Genomic DNA, 19,679 nt, shown 5'->3' on the forward strand with positions numbered 1-19,679 from the left:
TCCTTCCATGCCAAACCCTCCTGCCCATGCCAAACCTTCCTGCCCACCTCAGCAGCTCCCCAGGTACCGGTCTGGGGCTGGCTGCTGGCTCAGGCCTTTAGGGAGCTGCCCCAGGGCAGGGCAAAGGCTGTTTCCTACACCACCACCCCATTAACACTCCCTGTTTCCCTCCTGTGCAGGCGATCCATGAACGAGATCGTTTGTGTGTCAGCGCCCTCAGCCCACGGCCTGGGGGCTGTTCAGGTCTCTGTCAGCGTGGACAGGGCTCAGCTGGAGAGGACGCTGCTGTTCGAGTACATCGATGACCCCAAGGTGCAGCACATCGAGCCCGAGTGGAGCATCGCCAGGTAACAGCTCTGACAGCACCTCCTCGGCTCTCCCCTGCTCTGGGGCTCCTCGGCGCACACCCAGGGCAAAAAAAGGAGCTGTTTGGAAGTGCACATCCCTGAATGGGTCAGGGCCGGGCGTTTCTGGGGTTTGCATTTACCCCAGCTCAGGTCTGGGGTTAGCAGTGTGCTTGTGTTCAGCCAGGCAGCAGCAGCAGACCCTGCTCCAGGAGTCTGGGGGCACAGCCAAAGCCCAGATCACCCCCTCTGCTCATGAAAGGCTCCTTGTTGTGCTCCTGGCATGCAACAGCAGCCACCGAGAAAGGAGAAAGCTGATGTTAATCAAAACTCGGTGCGGGGAACAGGGTGGCTGCTGCTGTCACGTCACGGGGACATTGCTGAAAACCCTGGGCTGTGCTCGTCCCCTCAAGCCTCGCCCTGCTGGCATCTCGTCTCTGGAGCCAAGCTCTGTGCACAGCCCACCCACTGACCAGGCCTCTCCTGGCTCTCCCACAGCGGACACACACCCCTGACCGTCACCGGCACCAACCTGGACGTGATCCAGGAGCCCCGGATCCGCGTCAAGTACAACGGGAAGGAGTTTGTCAACGTGAGTAGGGGCTGTCAGCTGGGAGCATCGTCCTGGACGGGGCTGCTGCTGCCGGGGCTGCCTGCCTGGGCAGGTTTGCCATGGCAAAAGCCGCTCTGGGGGTATTTCCTGCCCTCCCCCAAACTGGGGATGCTGGGAAGAGAGAATTTGACACACAAAAAAGTGAAATTTCCTCCTTCCCCTATCTGTGTCCTTTCTGTCCATGAGTGAGAAGCTGAAATGAACCCCCAGCTAAATGGGGACTAAGCGAATTTCTCGTGTGTGCTACAAGAGTTGTACCTCCAGGACATCAGAAATTATTCTGATCAAGTAAAACTGAAATATATTGTTTCTATGCAGTGATCTTTGTGGCTGAGTCTGTATTATCTTGGAAAGGGCAAATCATTTAGCAGTCTTTTCCTATTCCTTTTCTCCCCCTCAAGACCTTTTTCATCTGAGCTCTTTTTAAAAAGACATCTAATTTTGTTGCTAGCACTTGTGGTTATGGTGCTGCAAAAATAATTCCGAAGACACAAAATTGAGCAAAATTAAATCTTTCCCTCATGGAGGGAGGCCAAATGGTTGGGCTCTTGCTGCTTTACAAGGCAAGAGCCCCATGAATTTCGCTGCTTTGAGGGCTGGAGGAGCTGTGGGTGTCCTCAGCCCAGCAGGACGTGACCTTCATGTCCCCTCCTGCCCACCAGTGCCACAGGATCCGTTCCCTTCCCTCGCTGACATTTGGGAACGGCCTCTAATCACCCCTTTGCAGCAGGGAACGGGTATTCTATTCCCTATGGGTCTGCTTCAGAGCTAGAGAGGAGGAAAAGTGGAAAGGAGTGTGAAAAAAATAAATCAAAAGGAGAAAGAGCTGCTGTGAGAGCCTTTAGCTCTGCTGCAACACAGCTCATTTTGGGCCCACCCTCCATCTCTACCCCAGTGCTTCTGTGCTGGCTGGAGGAGAAGCAAATCACCCCAAACCACGGCCGTAATGCCTCACGGAATCAGTAAGGTTGGAAAAGACCTCTGAGATCGCGGAGCACCAAGCCTGGGTTAAACATTTCCAGCTGAGCACGGATCCACCGCGCTTCCCAGCCGTCGGAGCATCACAGCCCAGCTCAGGGCAGAGCTCAGGGCAGGGCAGAGCGTTCCGTGCCGTGTCCCTCACAGCCCCTCGTTCCCCCAGGTGTGCAAGGTGGTGAACGCCACGGCCCTGGCCTGCCTGGCGCCGCCGCTGAGCCCCGAGTACCGGCCGGGGCTGGACGCCGTGGAGCGGCCGGACGAGTTCGGCTTCATCTTCAACAACGTCCAGTCCCTGCTGGTCTACAACGACACCAAGTTCATCTACTACCCCAACCCCACGTTTGAAATGCTGAGCTCCACCGGGGTGCTGGAGCAGAAGCCGGGCTCTCCCATCATCCTGAAGGTAAGGAGCGCCTCGCTCAGCCCGTGGGAGGTCACAAAAACCCCGGAGGGAAGGAGGGAGGGAGGGAGGGGGGTTATCCCTAATAACCCCTAAGCACAGCCCCGTGGTTTCCACCAGCTGGGAGCGAGGTGGAAGCTGGAGGAATGTGCCGCATCTTTGCCCGTGTTGTGTCCCCGTGTCCCCAGGGCAGGAACCTGTGCCCGCCCGCCCCGGGAGGAGCCAAGCTCAACTACACGGTGCTGATCGGGGAGACGCCCTGCGCCGTCACCGTGTCCGAGACGCAGCTGCTGTGCGAGCCCCCCACCCTCAGCGGGCAGCACAAAGTGATGGTGAGGGGCCACCTGTCCCGTCAGCGTCCCCTGCCCCTCTCCTCCCCACCTTCCCCTCCTTCCCCAGCTCCCTGACTCGCCCGGATGCGCAATCCCCAACAGGATTTTCGATTTGATGGGCGTCTGATTGGAAGTTTAAAATATCGGTGTGGATTAGCATGGAGGGACTTTGTCCTTCCCTGAGAGTCGGCCCCTTCTAGAAGGAAAAACGCCCCTCAGAGCCTTCTAGAAGGAGCAAATCTTTCTGGCAGTGCCCTTGGCACTGGGCACCATCCTTCCTCTGGATGAAGTTGGGACCATTCCCAGTGTTCTCTCTCCTGGAGGGATTTAATCAGCCCACGGAGACAGACCTGACCTGCCAAGTGCATGGAAAGGTTTTGCCTTTTCCCGAGGCAGGAGCCAGGAACATCTGAACACTGGAGTGGTTGGATCAACACCCTCATCCAGGACAGCAGTCAGTGCCTCGCTCTGCCCTGGGTTTGGGCACCGCTGCTTCCCCTGCTCCTCTTGCAGACCAAACCCCAGCTGCCGAATTGCCTGAGCGGAGCCCAAATGAGATTGTAATTGTGATTTATTTCCCTTGAAGTTCAGCATCCAAAGCATATTCAGATTATCACAGCGTGACTCCCAGAAGCGCAACCTGGCTGAGAGCTGCTCGCATCTGTGGCCAGGGCACATCCAAGAAAAGCTTGTCCTGGTGTTAACTCCAACCTGTTTGCTCCACAGCTTTCACGTGGGGCTCTCTGCTCCTTTCTCCGCTCTGTCCTTGCAGTGGCTCTGGTTTCTTGTCAGTGCAACCATCAGGGGCTTGTTAGCATCCGTGGTTTACGAAAAGGAGTTGAAAGCTTATAAAATGAAAGTCAAATGGAGCCATCAGATAATAAGAACAGAGCCCAGATAGCGAAGGGCTGGCCCATTTATCATCACTTGAAGCCTCCCTGTGCTCACACAAGCAGCCCCCTCCGCGTTTGAAGGCAGTTGGAGTTTTCTGTCCCTGAGCAGAGGTGGGACCCCCGTGCTGGGCAGAGCGGGGCTGCGGCACAGGGACCCACCCCGAGCTGCTGCTCACCTGTGCTGTGCCCCGCAGGTGCGTGTCGGGGGCGTCACCTTCTCGCCCGGCTCCGTGAGCATCGTGTCCGACAGCCTCCTGACCCTGCCCGCCATCGTCAGCATCGCGGCCGGCGGCTCGCTGCTCCTCATCATCGTCATCATCGTCCTCATCGCCTACAAGCGCAAGTCCCGCGAGAACGACCTCACCCTCAAGAGGCTGCAGATGCAGATGGACAATCTGGAGTCCCGGGTGGCCCTGGAGTGCAAGGAGGGTCGGTACTGCCCGGGGCTGGGCGCTCTCTGCGTGCTGCAGCTCCGGGGGTGGGGTCCCAGTGCTCCCAGTGCCCCGGGGTGTGCAGCGGGGAGCTGGGTGTGTGCCCCTTGGGGTGTTGTGGGTGCTCTTTGGGGTGTTGTGAGTTTCCCATGCGGTTTTGTGGGTGCTCCTTGGGGTTTTGTGGTTGCTCTTTGGGGTGTTGTGGGAGTTTCTTGGGGTTTTATGGGTGCTCCCTGGGGGTTTGGGGTGCTCTTTGGGGTGTTGTGGGTGCTCCTTGCGGTGTTGTGGGTTTCCCGTGGGGTTCCCACCGCGGGAGGGTGGCAGCCAGCAGTGTGTGAGCAGCAGACACGGCTGTGATGTGCAGAGAACGGGATTAGAGCTCGATCCCGCTTAGGCGCCGTGCCTGGCTCACGCGGCAGGGCCGACACGAACCCCACCGTGCCCTGCTCAGGGTCCTCTTGTCCTGTGGCTTTTGAGTGAGGGGCTTTCCAAAAGGCACAGAGAGAGGGGAGGGGGACAGAGGGGGCTCAGACCCCCAGATCACAGCGCGGATCCCAATCCGGAGGCAGCAGGGCTGGAGAGCAGAGCCAGTCCCTCCTCCAGCCTAAGCACAGAGCAGGAAGAGTAGGGTTGAGAAGGGGGCAGAAGCTCCTCAGATCTTTGCTTCTGTGAAATTTTGGGTGAAGTTTGGAGTATCCGGAGCTGCTGCTTGTGAGTTTCCACACGGACAAGCCCTGTCCCTTGCAAGGAGGCAGCTCAGCCCCCCTCGGTCAGGTGAAGGGGATTTTTGGGGGGTGCTGCTGTTGTCTCCTACATCCTCACAACTGGGAAGCGGCTTAATTGAACAAAGTCAAATGAAGAGCTGCACATTTCATAGTCGAGAGAGAGAGGGTTGCGTTGGGTTTGTTCAGCTCATTTCGAGGGGAGCCTTGAAAGCACACAGGGCAAAAATTGAGATATATTCAGGGGAAATCACAGATTCGGCTTGGCACAGCCCAGCTGGGTACAGAGGCTTCTCTGAGCCAGCGTGTCACACTTTGGAGAGGGAACAGGAGGAGACACATCCAGCTGTATAACACCGTGTTAGGAGAGGAGAATAAATCCCTTCCTGACCCCTGCAGCAGCTCAGATTTGATCTGCATCAGATTTGATTATCTTGGCAACTGTTGGCAGGGCAGGAAAACAAGAAGAAAGGAAAAAGGGGGAGGCACCAAGTTATGAAAACAGATCCTTGTTTCTCTGTGCAGCCTTTAAAGGTGTTTTAGGTGCGTGTGCACAGGTGTGAACTGCATACAAATTACCACCGCTTTGTTCTCAGTCTCTGCTCTGAGCAGCGCCTGCTCTCCCACCCTCGGCTGCTGAGAGCAGTCTCCAAGGGTAGCTGAGCTCCTGGGAATCCTTTCCTGAGCTGCCCCTCCTGCCGTGCCCACGGGGCAGCCAGCCCTGCCCAAAACCTTCTCCCAAAGCCTCCCGGAGCTGAGCTCTCCCCTCCTGTCCTCTCGCCCTGAACAGCTTTTGCAGAGCTGCAGACGGACATCAACGAGCTGACCAGCGACCTGGACCGCTCCGGGATCCCCTACCTGGACTACCGCACCTACGCCATGAGGGTGCTGTTCCCGGGCATCGAGGACCACCCCGTCCTGCGGGAGCTGGAGGTAACCCAGCCATCGCCGAGCCCCCAGGGGAGCCCTGCAGCACCTCCATGGCCCCACACCCAGCGTTATTGGATGCCCTGGGGTCAGCAGGCCGAGCTCATTTTAGCTCCGAACCTGCAGTTTTATCTCCTCCCGCATCGCCGGGTTCCTTTCTGTTTCTCCTCCCTGCTGTCGGTTTGGTTTTGTTTTATGGGGGTTTATATCGCTCCGGCAGAGCAGGGCAGAGCGGCTGTGGTGTGCTTTAAAGCCCTCCTAAGTCACCTGGTGGGGCAGGGGATGGATGAGCGCACGCAGCGTCCTGCCCGCGGCATCCTGCTGCTGTTCCCCGGCGTGTCCACCGGAGGGCAAGGAGAATGCCCGGCCGTTCCAGCCTCGGAGCGAGCGCTTCCATCTCCCTGGTCTCACCCCCGGGATGTGTACAGATACACAGAAAACTTCCACTGGGAGTGCAGAGGGATTGGGAACGTGCGTGGGTCCATCGGTGCCCCCGGCAGGTGAGCCCTGCTCACCGGGGAGAGGGACAGAAAAAAAAAAGGATGGGGCTCCAGAAACATCATCTCACACCTGGGATGGGGCTGCCATCCTCCGTGGGATGCCCAGAGGCTCAGCTCAGCTGTTCAGAGGCTGGGATCGCCCCAGTAAATCCTGAAATCCTGTTTCCTCCACGCACTCCAGGGTTGGATGTAGGAGGGAGGAGTCCTGGTCACTCCAGGGCTGGATTCCTTTTCCAGGCAGGCACTTCCCAGCATTAAAACATTAATTCGGGTTCCTTTCCTCGGCCACCAGCACCAAGCAGTGGCTGTGGTGATGCTCAAACAGAAGCAGCCTCTCCCAGCCCGTTCCTGCTCCGAGTTTTCCAGCTCCATGCATTATGTTTGCTGCTGGAGTTGCCAAAGAAGCTGATGCTCCAACAAATAAATATGAATGCTTGGTGTTTTTTTTTCACTCATGAAAAACAGAATTGCAGAAGTGATAAATGTGTTGCCAATTACACAGTTGCTTAATTATGTAACGTTAGTAAAACCAATACATAACTCTCCAAAATGTTTGGTAAAGGGTTGCTTCGTGCAGTTCGTCATTTTCGCTTGTAATGAATTACTCGAATCCGCAACTGGCTGAAAGCCTCAATTAATTTTTTACACTTGGCCCATAATAAAGCAATAGTTTAAATTAGTATTTAATTTACTTACAAGAGCATCACTTTTTGTGCAGAACAAGCAGAACCGGGTGTCGTTTCTGGGGCCGTTGGGCTCAAAGCTGCTGCTTTATGGCGTGCACAGAGTGCAGCTCCCAGCCAGGATTCAGGGGAGCTGTGGAGGTTTGCTCAAGATGGACCAGAAACCACACCCAGGGATGCTGAGACCCTGAGGGATGGGTGCAGCCAGGGTTAAAACGTCCTGTGCACACTTCTGATGCCCCCAGTGTGAGAAGGACATGGAACTGCTGGAGCAAGTCCTTAGGAAGCCAGGAGGTGGCTCAGGGGACTGGAACAGGCTGGGAGAGTTGGAAATTTTCAGTCTGGAGGAGAGAAAATTGTGTGGAGACCTCTCAGCACCTTCCAGGGTCTGAAAGGGTGACAAGAGAGCTGGAGTTGGGACTGTCCATCGGGAACTGCAGGGACAGGACAAGGGAGAATGGGTTCAGACTGGTACAGGGCAGGGTTAGATGGGATATTGGGAAGAAATGATTCCCTGTGAGGGTGGGGAGGTCCTGGCACAGGCTGTCCAGAGAAGCTGTGGCTGCCCCTGGATCCCTGGAAGTGTCCGAGGCCAGGTCGGAGCACCCTGGGGTAGCGGGAGGTGTCTCTGCCCACGGCAGGGCGTGGGATGAGCTGATTTTTAATGTCCCTTCCCACCCAAAGCATTCCCTGCTCCCGTGATTCCCCCAGTGCCGGCAGCGTGACCCCAGGGCGGCTCGGCGCTGCCCTCCCGTCCCTTGTCCCCCACCCCGTGCCGGGGCTGACGGCCGTGCTCTCCTCCCGCAGGTCCAAGGGAACGGGCAGCAGAGCGTGGAGAAGGCCCTGAAGCTCTTTGCTCAGCTGATCAACAACAAGGTGTTCCTGCTGACCTTCATCCGCACGCTGGAGCTGCAGCGCAGCTTCTCCATGCGGGACCGCGGCAACGTGGCCTCGCTCATCATGACGGGGCTGCAGGGCAAGCTGGAGTACGCCACCGACGTCCTCAAGCAGCTGCTCTCCGACCTCATCGAGAAGAACCTGGAGAACAAGAACCACCCCAAGCTGCTGCTGCGCAGGTGAGGCCGGGCACGGGCAGGGCAGGGGTCACGGGCTGGCAGGAGGGATTTCTCCATGGGAAGGGCTGGAAGGGGCTGCCCGGGGAGGTGGTGCAGCGGCTGGATGGTCTGGTCTCGTTGGCGAGGTGGGGATTGAGCTCAGATGGGACTCGGTGCTCTCTGGGGTCTTTTCCAAGCTGATTCACGCCAGGGTTCTGTGAGCTGAGGGCTCTGCGGGTGCTGGTGTTGGGAGGGAATTGCTGCTCTCCATGGAGGATTCCCATCCATTTCCTCACCTGTCTCCAGGACGGGGATTAGCCTGACTCTGGGAGTTCACAGGTGGCTGGACAGGGTCTCAAACCAGACCCAGAGCAGCGTTTGTGTGCCATAGCTGGGCCAGGAGCTCCAGGATGGATTGATCAACTTATCCAAGGCAGAGCTGGGAAGGGCCAGCAAGAAAATAGGGAAAACCTGTGCATTGATGGGGGGCACATCAGTAGGCACGAGGAAAAGGCTCCCCCTGTTCTCCACGTCCTTGGGGGTCCTGCAGAGCCTGGCCTTGGCCAGTGCTGCCCCTCGGCTGTGCTGGGGCTCTGCCGGCATCACACTGGAGAGAGAGGAGGATTTCACAGCTCCAGGAAAATTTCAGGGGTCCCTGCAGCCACAATGAATATACTTGACAGGAAATTGCTTTAAATCTGGCTGTGTTTGCGGAGGCAATAACTCATCTCGGCAAAGGAAGCCGCCTTAATTTCCCCCGTGGTTTGACGAGTCGCTGGGAAGGCGTCTCGTGCCTCAGCCATCAATAATGACTTTTCCCGGCGCTCCAAAAAACACAGGGATGGCGATAAGAGCTGTGCCCCCTCCTCCCTGCACAGCCAGCAAGGAGCCAGGGCCGTGGGCTGTCTGTCTGTCCTTTGGGCTGTCTGTCTGCCCTTTGGGCTGTCTGTCTGCCCTTTGGGCTGTCTGTCTGTCTGTCCTTTGGGCTGTCTGTCTGCCCTTTGGGCTCTCTGTCCTGCCCCAGGATTTACCCATTGCACAGGGAACCTGGATCTTCCCAGGGATGGGGCATCTACCACCGATCCGGGCCAGTGTTTCACCACCCTTACAAAAATTCCTGCTTTATATCTAGTCTGAATCTACTCCCTTTTAGTTTAAAAGCTTTATCCCTTGTCCTGATACTCCAGATCCTATTAAACCTCAGGCTCGAGACCTGTCCCAACCCCATGCCCAGCTGTTCCAGCCCAGCCTGGAACTCCTTGCTCTGACTTAATAAGGAGTGATCAGCCATGAAGTGAAACACTATTTTTAAAATGTTTTTGAGCTCTCTGGTGGCAGCAGTTGATAACTGACACTCAGTTCTTTCCCTCTTTCTTCCTCGCTTTCCCCTCTCTCTTTCTTCCACGACTGCCCCTCGCGGGAGACAGCAAGAAAGTTGACATTAAATCAAACAGCTGCTCTGGTTGCTGGCAACAGCAGTTTGGAGACCTACATAGAGCAGGGAGAATTAATAAAACACATATTTATTTTTTAGGTTCTCTCGGCTCGTTTTTGTTTAGGTTTGTTTTCTTGCCGGTGCCTCGGGAAGCCGGCGGAGCAGCCAAGGCTCCTTTGGAAAATCACCTCTGGATCGTGCTGTGCCCTCCTTCCGTGGTCAGCACGAGAAGGGTTTGCTCCGAGTCCAGGGATTCTCTTCTGCCCTGCTAATCTCCAGGAGCTTATTTTTTTATTTTTGGAGCGGATTTTTGACAGCATCCACAGGCCGGCAGAGCGGTGCTGGTAGGGGCAGCTCAAAACCTGGCAGCAGATTTTGGGGCTCAGCAGATCTGGGGGCTCAGCAGAGCCTGGGCTGTGAGGCAGCTAATTGGGAAACTCGCTAATTCTTCATTTAATATTCTATTAAATTAACATTCCCCCTGAAGTCCTGAATGTATTGTTTTCTTTTTTCACCTCTTCTGTGGCTTGTGTCACCGCCTCTCCATTTTCTTCTAGGGCTGTTTGGAAGGGTGCTGGCGCTTCTCCTCTTTAATTGGGTGCCTGAGATATTTCAAACAGGAGAAGGATGTGCGTGTCAATTTGTAGGATGAATTTTTAGGCAGTTAATCAATTCAGGCTTAAATTCTTTGGGGATCTGCAGACATTTTCACGAATTCCTGGCAGATGTTGCCATCCTAGGAGATGATGGATGACGCGACCCCAGGTCTGTCGGCCGACCGGTGTCAGTTTTTGTTTGTTGAAGTCTCTGGCTCCTGCTTATTCTTGATCTGCTTGGCTTTGGAATCAAGCCCCGTGCTTCTCTGGTGTGTGCTTGTAATTCCAAGCACTCCGAATGCTGTCGGGATCCATAGCACGAGGCAGCCCCGCATTCAAGGGGAAGAACGGGGAAAATGAGTCTGGAGTGAGATGTGATCCTCTCCAGGCTGGGGAGCAGGTGACCTGGTTCATGGTGAGGGCAGAGGGATCGCTCCCAAAAGGATAAAGATGTGGAGAACTCCATTCACCCCCCTTTGCTTGCTGGAATTTGGACCAGATCCTGGTGGAGATGAGGGGAAGGCTGGTGGTGCTGAGCCATGGTCACAGGAGGCCAGGGACACGGTCACAACTGGCCAGGGACACGGTCACAACTGGCCAGGGACACGGTCACAGCCGGCCAGGGACACGGTCACAGGAGGCCAGGGACACGGTCACAGGTGACCAGGGACACGGTCACAGGAGGCCAGGGACATGATCACAGGAGGCCAGGGACACGGTCACAGGTGACCAGGGACACGGTCACAGACCAGGGACACGGTCACAGCTGGCCAAGCTGCAGCACAGCAGCTCTTCCCCGCACCAGTACGAGACACCCCGTGAACACCAGAGCCATCCCACCCCCGGAAAAGGGGCTGTGGAGCTCTAAGGAAAGCCCCTGGGTCCTGCAGAGGCAGCGTTAAAAACTATCATTAGGAGCCATTGTATTTAAATTAGAGATAATCTCGGGCACAATGCGGGGAGAGGACACTGGGTGGGACCGGGGAGAAAGCTGCAATTTCGCTGCCATTGTCACTCGGCTGTCCCTGATTGCCAGGAACCGCAGTAAATCCCAGTGATTTACTGAGCCAGGCTGTAATTTGCACCACGTGCGAGGAGCTGAGTGTCACCAGGCTCGATGTCACCAGCCCCATCAGGGCTCGGACGGGCTGGCAGCTGGGCGGGCGCTGGCAGCGCTGCAGGGACGGGGACAGCGCTGGCCTCATCCCGCTGCCCCGGGGTGCCAGGTGCACCTTTGGGGGCTCCGTGTGTGATGTCTGTGCCCTCCTGCCTCCCCCAGGACCGAGTCTGTGGCCGAGAAGATGCTGACCAACTGGTTTGCCTTCCTGCTGCACAGGTTCCTCAAGGTAAGGAGAGGAGGAGCGGGGTCTCTCTCTGCTGTCTCAGCCTCCAGCCACGCCCGGAGAGGTGAAACTTTTCCACGGGGCACCAGAAGATGGAGTAGCAAGGAAGGAGAGGTGGAAATTTGCTCTGGGGCTGCTGCTCCATGCTCACATCCTTCCCCAAGCCTCAGGTCTCCCAGAGTAATTCCCATTTACAGGAGGCTCTGTTTCACCTTTTTGGTACTTAAGGGAAATTCCCACGTCTCCATGCCTTCGGCTTCCACGGTTTTTAGCTTAATTTGTGGCTTTGGAAGCCCCACTGAATTTCCTCCAGGGGAGCGAACAGTGAGATCGAGATCTCAAATTCCATTTTTTTTTTTGTTACAGCCGTATAGACTCAGGAGGGATTGACCCTGCCAAAGACAACACAGGCAGGGAGCAGTGGAGCTCACGGGCTTGGCTGTGCTCTCCAGGAGCTGCTGGGCGCCAGCCCTGGGCTGCACACGTGCTGGGGATGGAGTCAGTGGGACTGAGGAGGAACCCTGTGCCAGTCGGGGCTGGGAGCCGCCGAGGAGAGGCACCTTCACCTGGGTGAGCTCTGGTGTGCCCCTCTCACGCAGGAATGTGCTGGAGAGCCCCTGTTCATGCTCTACTGTGCCATCAAGCAGCAGATGGAGAAGGGCCCCATCGATGCCATCACGGGAGAGGCGCGGTACTCCCTGAGCGAGGACAAACTCATCCGGCAGCAGATCGAGTACAAGACCCTGGTGAGTGACAAATCCCGCTGGCCCTGAGCCCTGCTGGCCCTCGGAGGTGTGAGAGCTGCTGGGCAGTGAGGACCCGTGTCCCAGCCAGGTGTGTTGCTAGGGGACACGAAAAGAAATGACACAGTCAAGTGGTCAGGGCAAAAGAAGGTTATATAGATTCTGGACAATGACCAGGGATTGGAGGACAAGGTTTACACCTCTCCACCCCACTGGCCACACTAGGAGTCCATCAGTTGTCCCTCATCAGAGAGGAATGCAAAAACAACAACTTTGTTTGTGTTACAATCCGTGAGAAGACTCCACTACAAAAATACAAACATTCAGAAGGCTGAAAGGATACAGCAGCAAGGTGTGTCCCCAGTTTGCAGGTTTGGGAAGGCAGGTGTGATGTGAGTGGAAGCTTTTATCTCCCCGTACTCTGGGTATTTCACTGCAGCAAGTGTAAGTGGACGTCCAGGGCTCCTCTCTCAGCAATAACTGTATAAATATTAGAGACGCACCAGCAGCGATGCATTTAGGGCTGCAGTGGGGTTTGTTTATGGGAAGAGGTGGCTGTGACACCTGGTCACACTTCTCCTTTAGAGCGTGGTGTGGTCCTTTGTCACTGTGAAACACAAAGAAATCACACGAAGACAAGAGATTTCTGCAGAGGTTCTTCTGATCCAGCTTCTAGCTGAAAGGGTGGAGAGAAGACACCCCTTTGTTTATTCTTTTACTTTTATACATTTGTGGGTCTAGCAGAAGATTGGCTTTTTGGGGTTTCCACCCCTCAGCCTCAGTGGCCAGATGAATTGTCAGTTACAATTGTTTTCAGGTTAGAAATATGCAAACAAAGGACAAAGAATGAAAAACAAAGGGTTTGTTTATATTACTTTTGTGGGAAAGGTAGAAAAACTGCTCTAATATTCTACAGTAACTAAAAGATCTGACTCCATTTATGAAAATCTAAAGGCTAATAAAAAACTCAGAAAAACCAGGGTAACAGTCCTCCTTCTCTTGCAGATCCTGAACTGCGTGAACCCGGACAATGAGAACAGCCCAGAGATCCCTGTGAAGGTGCTCAACTGCGACACCATCACCCAAGTCAAGGAGAAGATCCTGGACGCCGTGTACAAAAACGTGCCCTATTCCCAAAGACCGAGAGCCGTGGACATGGATTTGGGTAGGAGCTGCCCTGCCCGGTGGGAGGGGGACGATCAGAGGGGCTGGGGGGCCGTCCCTGGTGGGGTGTGCAGAGCTTGGCCCCCTCTGAGCGTGGCTCTCCCCTCTCCCCAGAGTGGCGGCAGGGCCGGATCGCCCGCGTGGTGCTGCAGGATGAAGACATCACCACCAAGATCGAGGGGGACTGGAAGCGCCTGAACACCCTGGTGCACTACCAGGTGAGGGAGCAGCCCGACTGACAGCTCCCAGAAAGCTGCCAGCGGGGAAAAGAATTGCAGGAGCCTAATTCCCGAGTGTCTCATCTGCCCGGACAGACAGGGAGGTCGCGTTTGTGTGACAAACCAGAAGGGTTCCATGTGCTTTAGCATTAGGGGGGGAAAGCAACCTTGACACGGAGCTCAAAGGAAGCAGCAGAGTTGAAAATTGGCTAAATGAAACCTGCCAGCCGTGGGAGAGAGGCAGAGGGAGCAGTGCCGGGGCTGAGCTGACACTGCTGGGCTGGGGAGGGCAGCACCGGGGGCTCAGGGCTTTGTCTGGGGGTCTTGGCAGCCTGGAGTGCAGCAGGGGAGGCATAAAGTCATAGCAAGGTGGAGCTGGGCAGTGAAGATGCTCAGGGTGGGTGAGGAGGCTTAAGGAACTCGTCATCTTTAGCTTCTGGATAGGGCAGAGTCTGTTGGAAAGCGTCCCTTACAGCGTGAAAAATAGGAAGAGAGGGAGCTGAGGAAGGTTTGGTTAGAGGGAATCAAAGTGAAGGAGGGGACTGAGGATGGTTTGGTTGCAGGGAATCAAAAGCTTTCCCTCCCAGGCTGTCTGCAGCACAGGATAACTGCATTAATTGGGACCCGTAACCTACTCCTGTCCATCACCGCCTCCCCAGAAGTGTTTAGTATTTAATCTGGCATCTCTCCCTGTTTATCCAGCATCTCCAGTCCATCAGCCTGACTCAAGCTGGGGGACTTGAATGGGAGCCAGTATTGACAGGAGCCCCGCAGTAAGGGAGGGAGGCAGGAGAGTGCCATCAACATGCACAGTGCATGTGTAAAAAGCACCTCCAGGGTCAACTTCCCCAAGCAGCCCCCAGGATTTAAACACAGATTACCGTAAAATGTCAGAGGAGTTGCGCAGATTAATTCCATTGTTCCTAAAAATCTGTTTTACCTGACAGTTGCAAGGGATTAACCAACATGCAGGGAAGCAGCGAGACTTTATTATGCCTTGATCTTTAAAAGTCATCGTGAGGAAGTCGCAAGTGAAAGCTGCGCTTGTCTGATGTGTGCTGGATGCTGGGGGAGGGAGCACTTTCATTCCAGTGCCTGTGGGAAAACCTCAGCCAAAAGCTTCCTCTTAAAATAAACAAACTCCTCGCAGCACTCGAGATGCTGCAGCTCCTGCTGCCATTTGAATGTCAGGTTTGCTCTGGAAGAAAGGAGAAGCTGGCAGCCAAACATCCAGCCAGGTTGTGACACGGGTCGGCCTGCTCTGGCCCGAGCTCTGCTCAGCCCAGCGGAGCTGTCTCAGTCCTTGAAGAGAAGCCAAATCCTTTTCTCTTGTCAAGGCGAGCCTTTTGCCAAAAAACTAACAACAATATATATATAAAACTGGTTTATGTGTATATATATATGTATGTGTGTGTATTTATATATATATATTATTACCAGTTTGGATTTTTTTCCATTGGAGTAAAAGTTTTTATTAGGTATCAAAACCACAGATCTTCCAGGACTACACAGTGAAACAAATACCTGGGTAAGGGCCCAGCTTTAAGAGGGTATAAAATCACCGGAGTTCCAAGTGCTGCTGTCTCACTGCTTAACTGGAGTGTGACACATGAACCAGGCGTGGTTCAAACCATTAAAATAAGTGTGGATTTCCAGAGGACTAGTGAAGGCGGTTTCTAGATTTCTAGGAGGGAAACGAGAGCTGCTTAGCAAAGCTCTGCCCATCTTTTATTCAGAGCTGCTTTGTCTTTATCCTGCTCCGAAGGCAGGGAGATGCCTGGGTTTGCAGGTGGAGCTGGGAGATGCTCAGCCCAGGTCCCCATCCCGCAGCTCCAGGTGTGTCCCTTGGACAGGTGCTGGCACCTGGGGGCTGCAGGAGGGGGCAGAACCCTCCTGGTCCTCAATTCCCTGCTCCTGATCCCCGGGATCCATTCCCCACCGCCCCATTCCTGCAGCTCCAGGGCTCCAGCCACCCTCCTCCTCCTCGCCGTGCCCTGAGGCTGGCTATTTAATCCCAAGGGTTTCCCAGCTCCACACCTGGAGGCTGGATTTTGACACCAGCAAAAAAATGCTTTCGTTTTCTACATTAGAATCACAAAAAATACAATAACTGATCAAATGCGTTTTTCATGGGAAACCTTCACGTACAAAACCCAAATTGGATTTAAAGAGCAACATTCACCTTTCTAATAGTTCTGAACCACTTTATGAAATTATAGAGGGAACTGGGCACCTCCCACTTATTTCTTCATTTATAAAAATAGATGTGTAGCTTAAATAAGTGTAATTCTTTGTTAAATTCTCCGGAGTTGTTATACATGGCAAGGAATTGTATTACATTTGTGTCGGATCCTTTCGGTTTCATGGCTATTAAACTCCACGGGAGAGTCTTACCCCGTGTGGTTTCACTCAGGAAAAATGAAACACTGAATTTAATATCAAATGATTTACAGTGGCTCACGCGGGGTTAACTCAGAGGCAGCAGAGCATGAGTACCTGTCAGCCCCTACGAGCCTGGAGAGGCCAGGAGACCAGGAAACTGCTTTAAATGAAAAATTAGAAGGAGCAAAAGGAAGGTTTGGGCGGAAAATGAGGCTTTGGGGGCGAGCGCGGTGCGGACGTGGAGCTGGAGTCGTCACCGCGCCCTCGCTGCCGCACGCAGACACGGCTCCGTGGCCTGGGCTCCCTTCTCCCCCGCCCCAGCCTTTATTCCCCCTTGTCCTCAAGGTGGTTTGTGCCCCGTGTTTTCCAGCTTGTGGAATAACCAGAATATTTATGAAGCTGTAAAGCGGGCGGGCAGCTCGGGGCAGCGAACGCCTGCTCCACCTGAGGCTGATCTGCAGCTGCTGGGGCTGAGCTGACAGCAGCCATTCCGCCCCAAATTTAGAGAGTGAGAGGGCTCTTTTGTGTGTGTGTGGGTGTGTGTGTGTAATTTTTAGTGCCTGTCTCCCAGTTAAGCGCAGCCCTGGTGGAAATGGATCCAGCACAGGAGCACCTTGGGCTCAGGTTTCTCCCTGGTGAAATGGAGCTGAAGCAGCAGCTAAGAGCAGCCTAAGAAAATAATATCAGCGCTGATCACTTCTTCCACTGACTTAATAAATTGGATGAAGTGAGGCAGGAGCGGCAAAGGAAATCATGGAGGTGTTTGGAGTGCTTTGCTTAGAAAAATCTCACTTTTTGTGCCGCGAAACACAAGTAACTATTATTTCCACTATCACCAGCAATAATAATCACTCAGATTTCCATGAAACCTTTCATCTGGATGGAGCCCAAAGCCTTGGAGGCAGCACAGGTCATTGTGTGCAGCTCACCTTGGTGCTGCAGATGGGATACAAACCCCTGGAGCTGCTGGGGGAGCAAAACTCCATTCATAGGGTCAGGGTTGAGTCTATCATGAAACTCCTGGCAGATAATGCAGGATTTAGCCCCAAAAAGCAATTCCTGCAGCAGGAAAAGGTGGGGTTTTTTGGTTTGGTTTTTTTTTTTGTGCTGAGCCTATTAAAAGTATCTGCTGGGCCCTGGCAAGACGTGGTGACTCTGCACTCCCTCACTGTGCTGCACCGCAGGTCACAAGTTCAAAATTAAAAGCCACTCACGCCCATTCCCTGGAAACCTGCAGATCCTTAATTAAGGGGAATAAGTTAGAAAACTTCCAGTGACTAGCAGATTTATAGGGAGGATAAAATTAAACATGGCTACTAAAATCTGCTGTAACAAAACCTTGTTAGTGCTAATGTTCATTTATAGTTTGACTTCCCAGTGTTTAATTCCTTCTCTGGAGCAGTAAAGGGATAACAATTAAATACCCTGAAAGATGGCTTTATGACTCGCTCCGCTGTAAATCAAACTTTTAAAGTTCGTAAAAATTGCTAAAATAAAAAATGGTTTAATAGGAATGTTTTATGGCCCATAACGTTATTACAGCCCTTTTATTCCCTCTGCATTGTTACTTTAATTGGATCACAACAATCCTTGAGATTCTCATTTTTATTGGGTTAGGCATAATCTTAAATCACAACGACCAAAAGCATCTTCACCACGTCTTTTGATTTATCCTCCATTTCCTTCAGGCTCTTGCTGTAGCCTGACCCAGCGCTGGGCTCAGCCAGGCTGGCAGTGTGCCCTGGACTCCCCTTGCCAGGACCTGCTGGATCCCAGAGCGGGCAGGGAATGCCCTGACCTCCTCCTGCTTTGCCTCCCCAGGTGTCAGACCGCTCCGTGGTGGCTCTGGTTCCCAAGCAAACCTCCTCCTACAACATCCCTGCCTCCGCCAGCATCTCCCGGACATCAATCAGCAGATATGGTAAGAAACGGGATGGGAAGGGACGGCTCAAACCGGGGCTGAGGTGGGAAAAAAGCAGCAGCTTCCCCCAAAGAACCACCCAAAATGAATGTAAATCCAAACAGAAAAGCTTCCTTGGCTGCTGGTTTGGATTGCAAAGGCTTTTCCAGCTGTGAGAACAACAAAAGGTCCAGGAAAGGGGAGAGGAGGGAAAAGGAAATGCCAAGCACAGGGGCAGCCTTCGGGAATGTGGGGCTTGGGAAAGTTCCAGGGGCTCAGAGGGGATGGGGGATGCAGGAGAGGAGCTTTGAGCCCCTTGCCCCCGAGCAGGGCTGCACCACAGGCAAACCCAACTCCTCTCCCTCTTTCCTCCTCCAGCGCAGGATCCTGAGCTCGGAGCTAATGGGTCACAAATGGGGAAGGGCAATCTTAGCACAGAGTGCAGGGATGTGCACACCTGGGAATTCCTGATTTGCATAATAGAAGGGCTCAGCACATTCCAGAGGGTCCCTGAAGATGCTGCAGCCTGAGAAAATGAGCCTGCGAGGTGCCAGGTGCACGCTTGGAACACTAAATCCACAATAATTGTAATAATAGACTTCCATAAAAGGCAGCAGTGGCAAAATCTCTCGAGTGCTGATCTTTCATTATCGTTCATTTCGCAGAGTGTTTTACCAGCAAAAAGTCTCCTGACAAGCCCATCTCCTCCTCTTGTTTATAGCTCCCAAAATAATGTTGGTTTTTTAGCTCGAGCAAGTGTTCTGAGGAGACAAAGCCAGGGGAGTCTTGAGGCAAAAACCAGGAGAAAAGGCATTTCTCCCTTCAAGGTGTGGGCCCACAAAAGTCCAACGCATCCCATAGCCCAGGTGATGGAAAAACCAAGGCTGGGTCTCACAGCCCGAGCCCTCAGTGCTCATTGATCTCTGTCAGCTGGAAAAGCTTTTGCAAAGCACCAATATGAGCCATCATTGCTCATGTTAAGATTAATATTTCTAATTGTGCCGGCAGAATTTAAATTAGATACTTATTTACTTCCCCTGTTATATATCAGTACGGAGATACGTTTAAAAATAGAATTACTGCATGCTTCCTGAGCTGTCCCCCTGTCTGTCTCCTTAATTATATCAGTTGGAGCACTCATTTATCTAAGCCTTAATCAGGGATGAAAATCCAGCTACTTTGGTAATGACTTGAGTATTTCCCTCAGCTGATTTACGATCGATCCCAGCGCTCTTGATGAGGAGGGTGAGGAGTGAATTGAAGGCTAAACTCGAGAAAACGCACAAAACTCCCAGAGAACAAAGACATTTAGCAGGAGGAAAAATCCAGCGAGGCACATTTGGGCTCCTCAGCCTCGTGTCTCATCCTGGAGGCGCTGGGGATCCTGGGAGGGACATCCTTTGGGAAGGGAAATATATAAATAAATGTGCCTCATCCCCCCATAGCTTCTGAGCAATTAAGGGAAAGTTGTCTGGTGCCTTTTGAGCTCCCTGTTCCCTGCAGGGACAGGGGAGGCTGGACCTGCTCAGCCCAGGGGTGCCACAGGCGCAGGACTGGCCTCAGGCTCTGCTGTTGATGCTCAGCTTGAGTCCACACTGCTCTCCTGAAAGCCCCAAGGACAAGCTCAGCAGTTTCTCCTGCCCTTCGTGCTGGCTGCGCTGGGCAGCTCCTCGTTACTTACAAAATCCTGGAATCAGGGCTCTGCTTCTGCAGGAGTTGGTGCCTGGGGTTAATGCGCGTGAGCTGCGACTCAGGGAGGAACTTTGTGTGGATCTGCACGAGGAGCTCACATCAGGACAGGATGTGAATGGGGCAGGAAAGGCCATATACAGGAGGAAAAAAAAAACAAAACAAGCTCAGTGTCTGAGGTTTTTTTGTCGAATGGAGACCAGCGCAGATTTTTTGGCAAACACCAAATTTTGACGGTGCAAGGTGAAAACACGTGCAAAACAAAAATAGAGTGGTTTTCCATTTTACTCCCCCACCAAAAAAAAAACCAAAAAAAACCCAAAAAAAAACC

The 19,679-nt window shown here is 53.6% G+C and overlaps 1 protein-coding gene across 6 annotated transcripts in view; it reads left to right on the plus strand.

Moving 5' to 3' along the window:
* The window catches only part of PLXNA2 (plexin A2), a 155,847-nt gene that overhangs the window by 124,029 nt on the left and 12,139 nt on the right, over nt 1-19,679 (plus strand). For all 6 annotated transcript variants that reach the window (XM_040085413.2, XM_040085411.2, XM_040085410.2 and 3 more), the window contains exons 16-27: nt 180-347; nt 843-936; nt 2,099-2,338; nt 2,524-2,667; nt 3,755-3,989; nt 5,504-5,646; nt 7,631-7,899; nt 11,189-11,255; nt 11,852-11,998; nt 13,001-13,160; nt 13,274-13,377; nt 17,581-17,680. In XM_040085413.2, the coding sequence (XP_039941347.1) occupies nt 180-347; nt 843-936; nt 2,099-2,338; nt 2,524-2,667; nt 3,755-3,989; nt 5,504-5,646; nt 7,631-7,899; nt 11,189-11,255; nt 11,852-11,998; nt 13,001-13,160; nt 13,274-13,377; nt 17,581-17,680 (1,871 nt within the window). The remainder of the gene's footprint in view (nt 1-179; nt 348-842; nt 937-2,098; nt 2,339-2,523; nt 2,668-3,754; nt 3,990-5,503; nt 5,647-7,630; nt 7,900-11,188; nt 11,256-11,851; nt 11,999-13,000; nt 13,161-13,273; nt 13,378-17,580; nt 17,681-19,679) is intronic.

Source organism: Hirundo rustica, chromosome 24, assembly GCF_015227805.2.
Source record: "Hirundo rustica isolate bHirRus1 chromosome 24, bHirRus1.pri.v3, whole genome shotgun sequence".
NCBI lineage: Eukaryota > Metazoa > Chordata > Aves > Passeriformes > Hirundinidae > Hirundo > Hirundo rustica.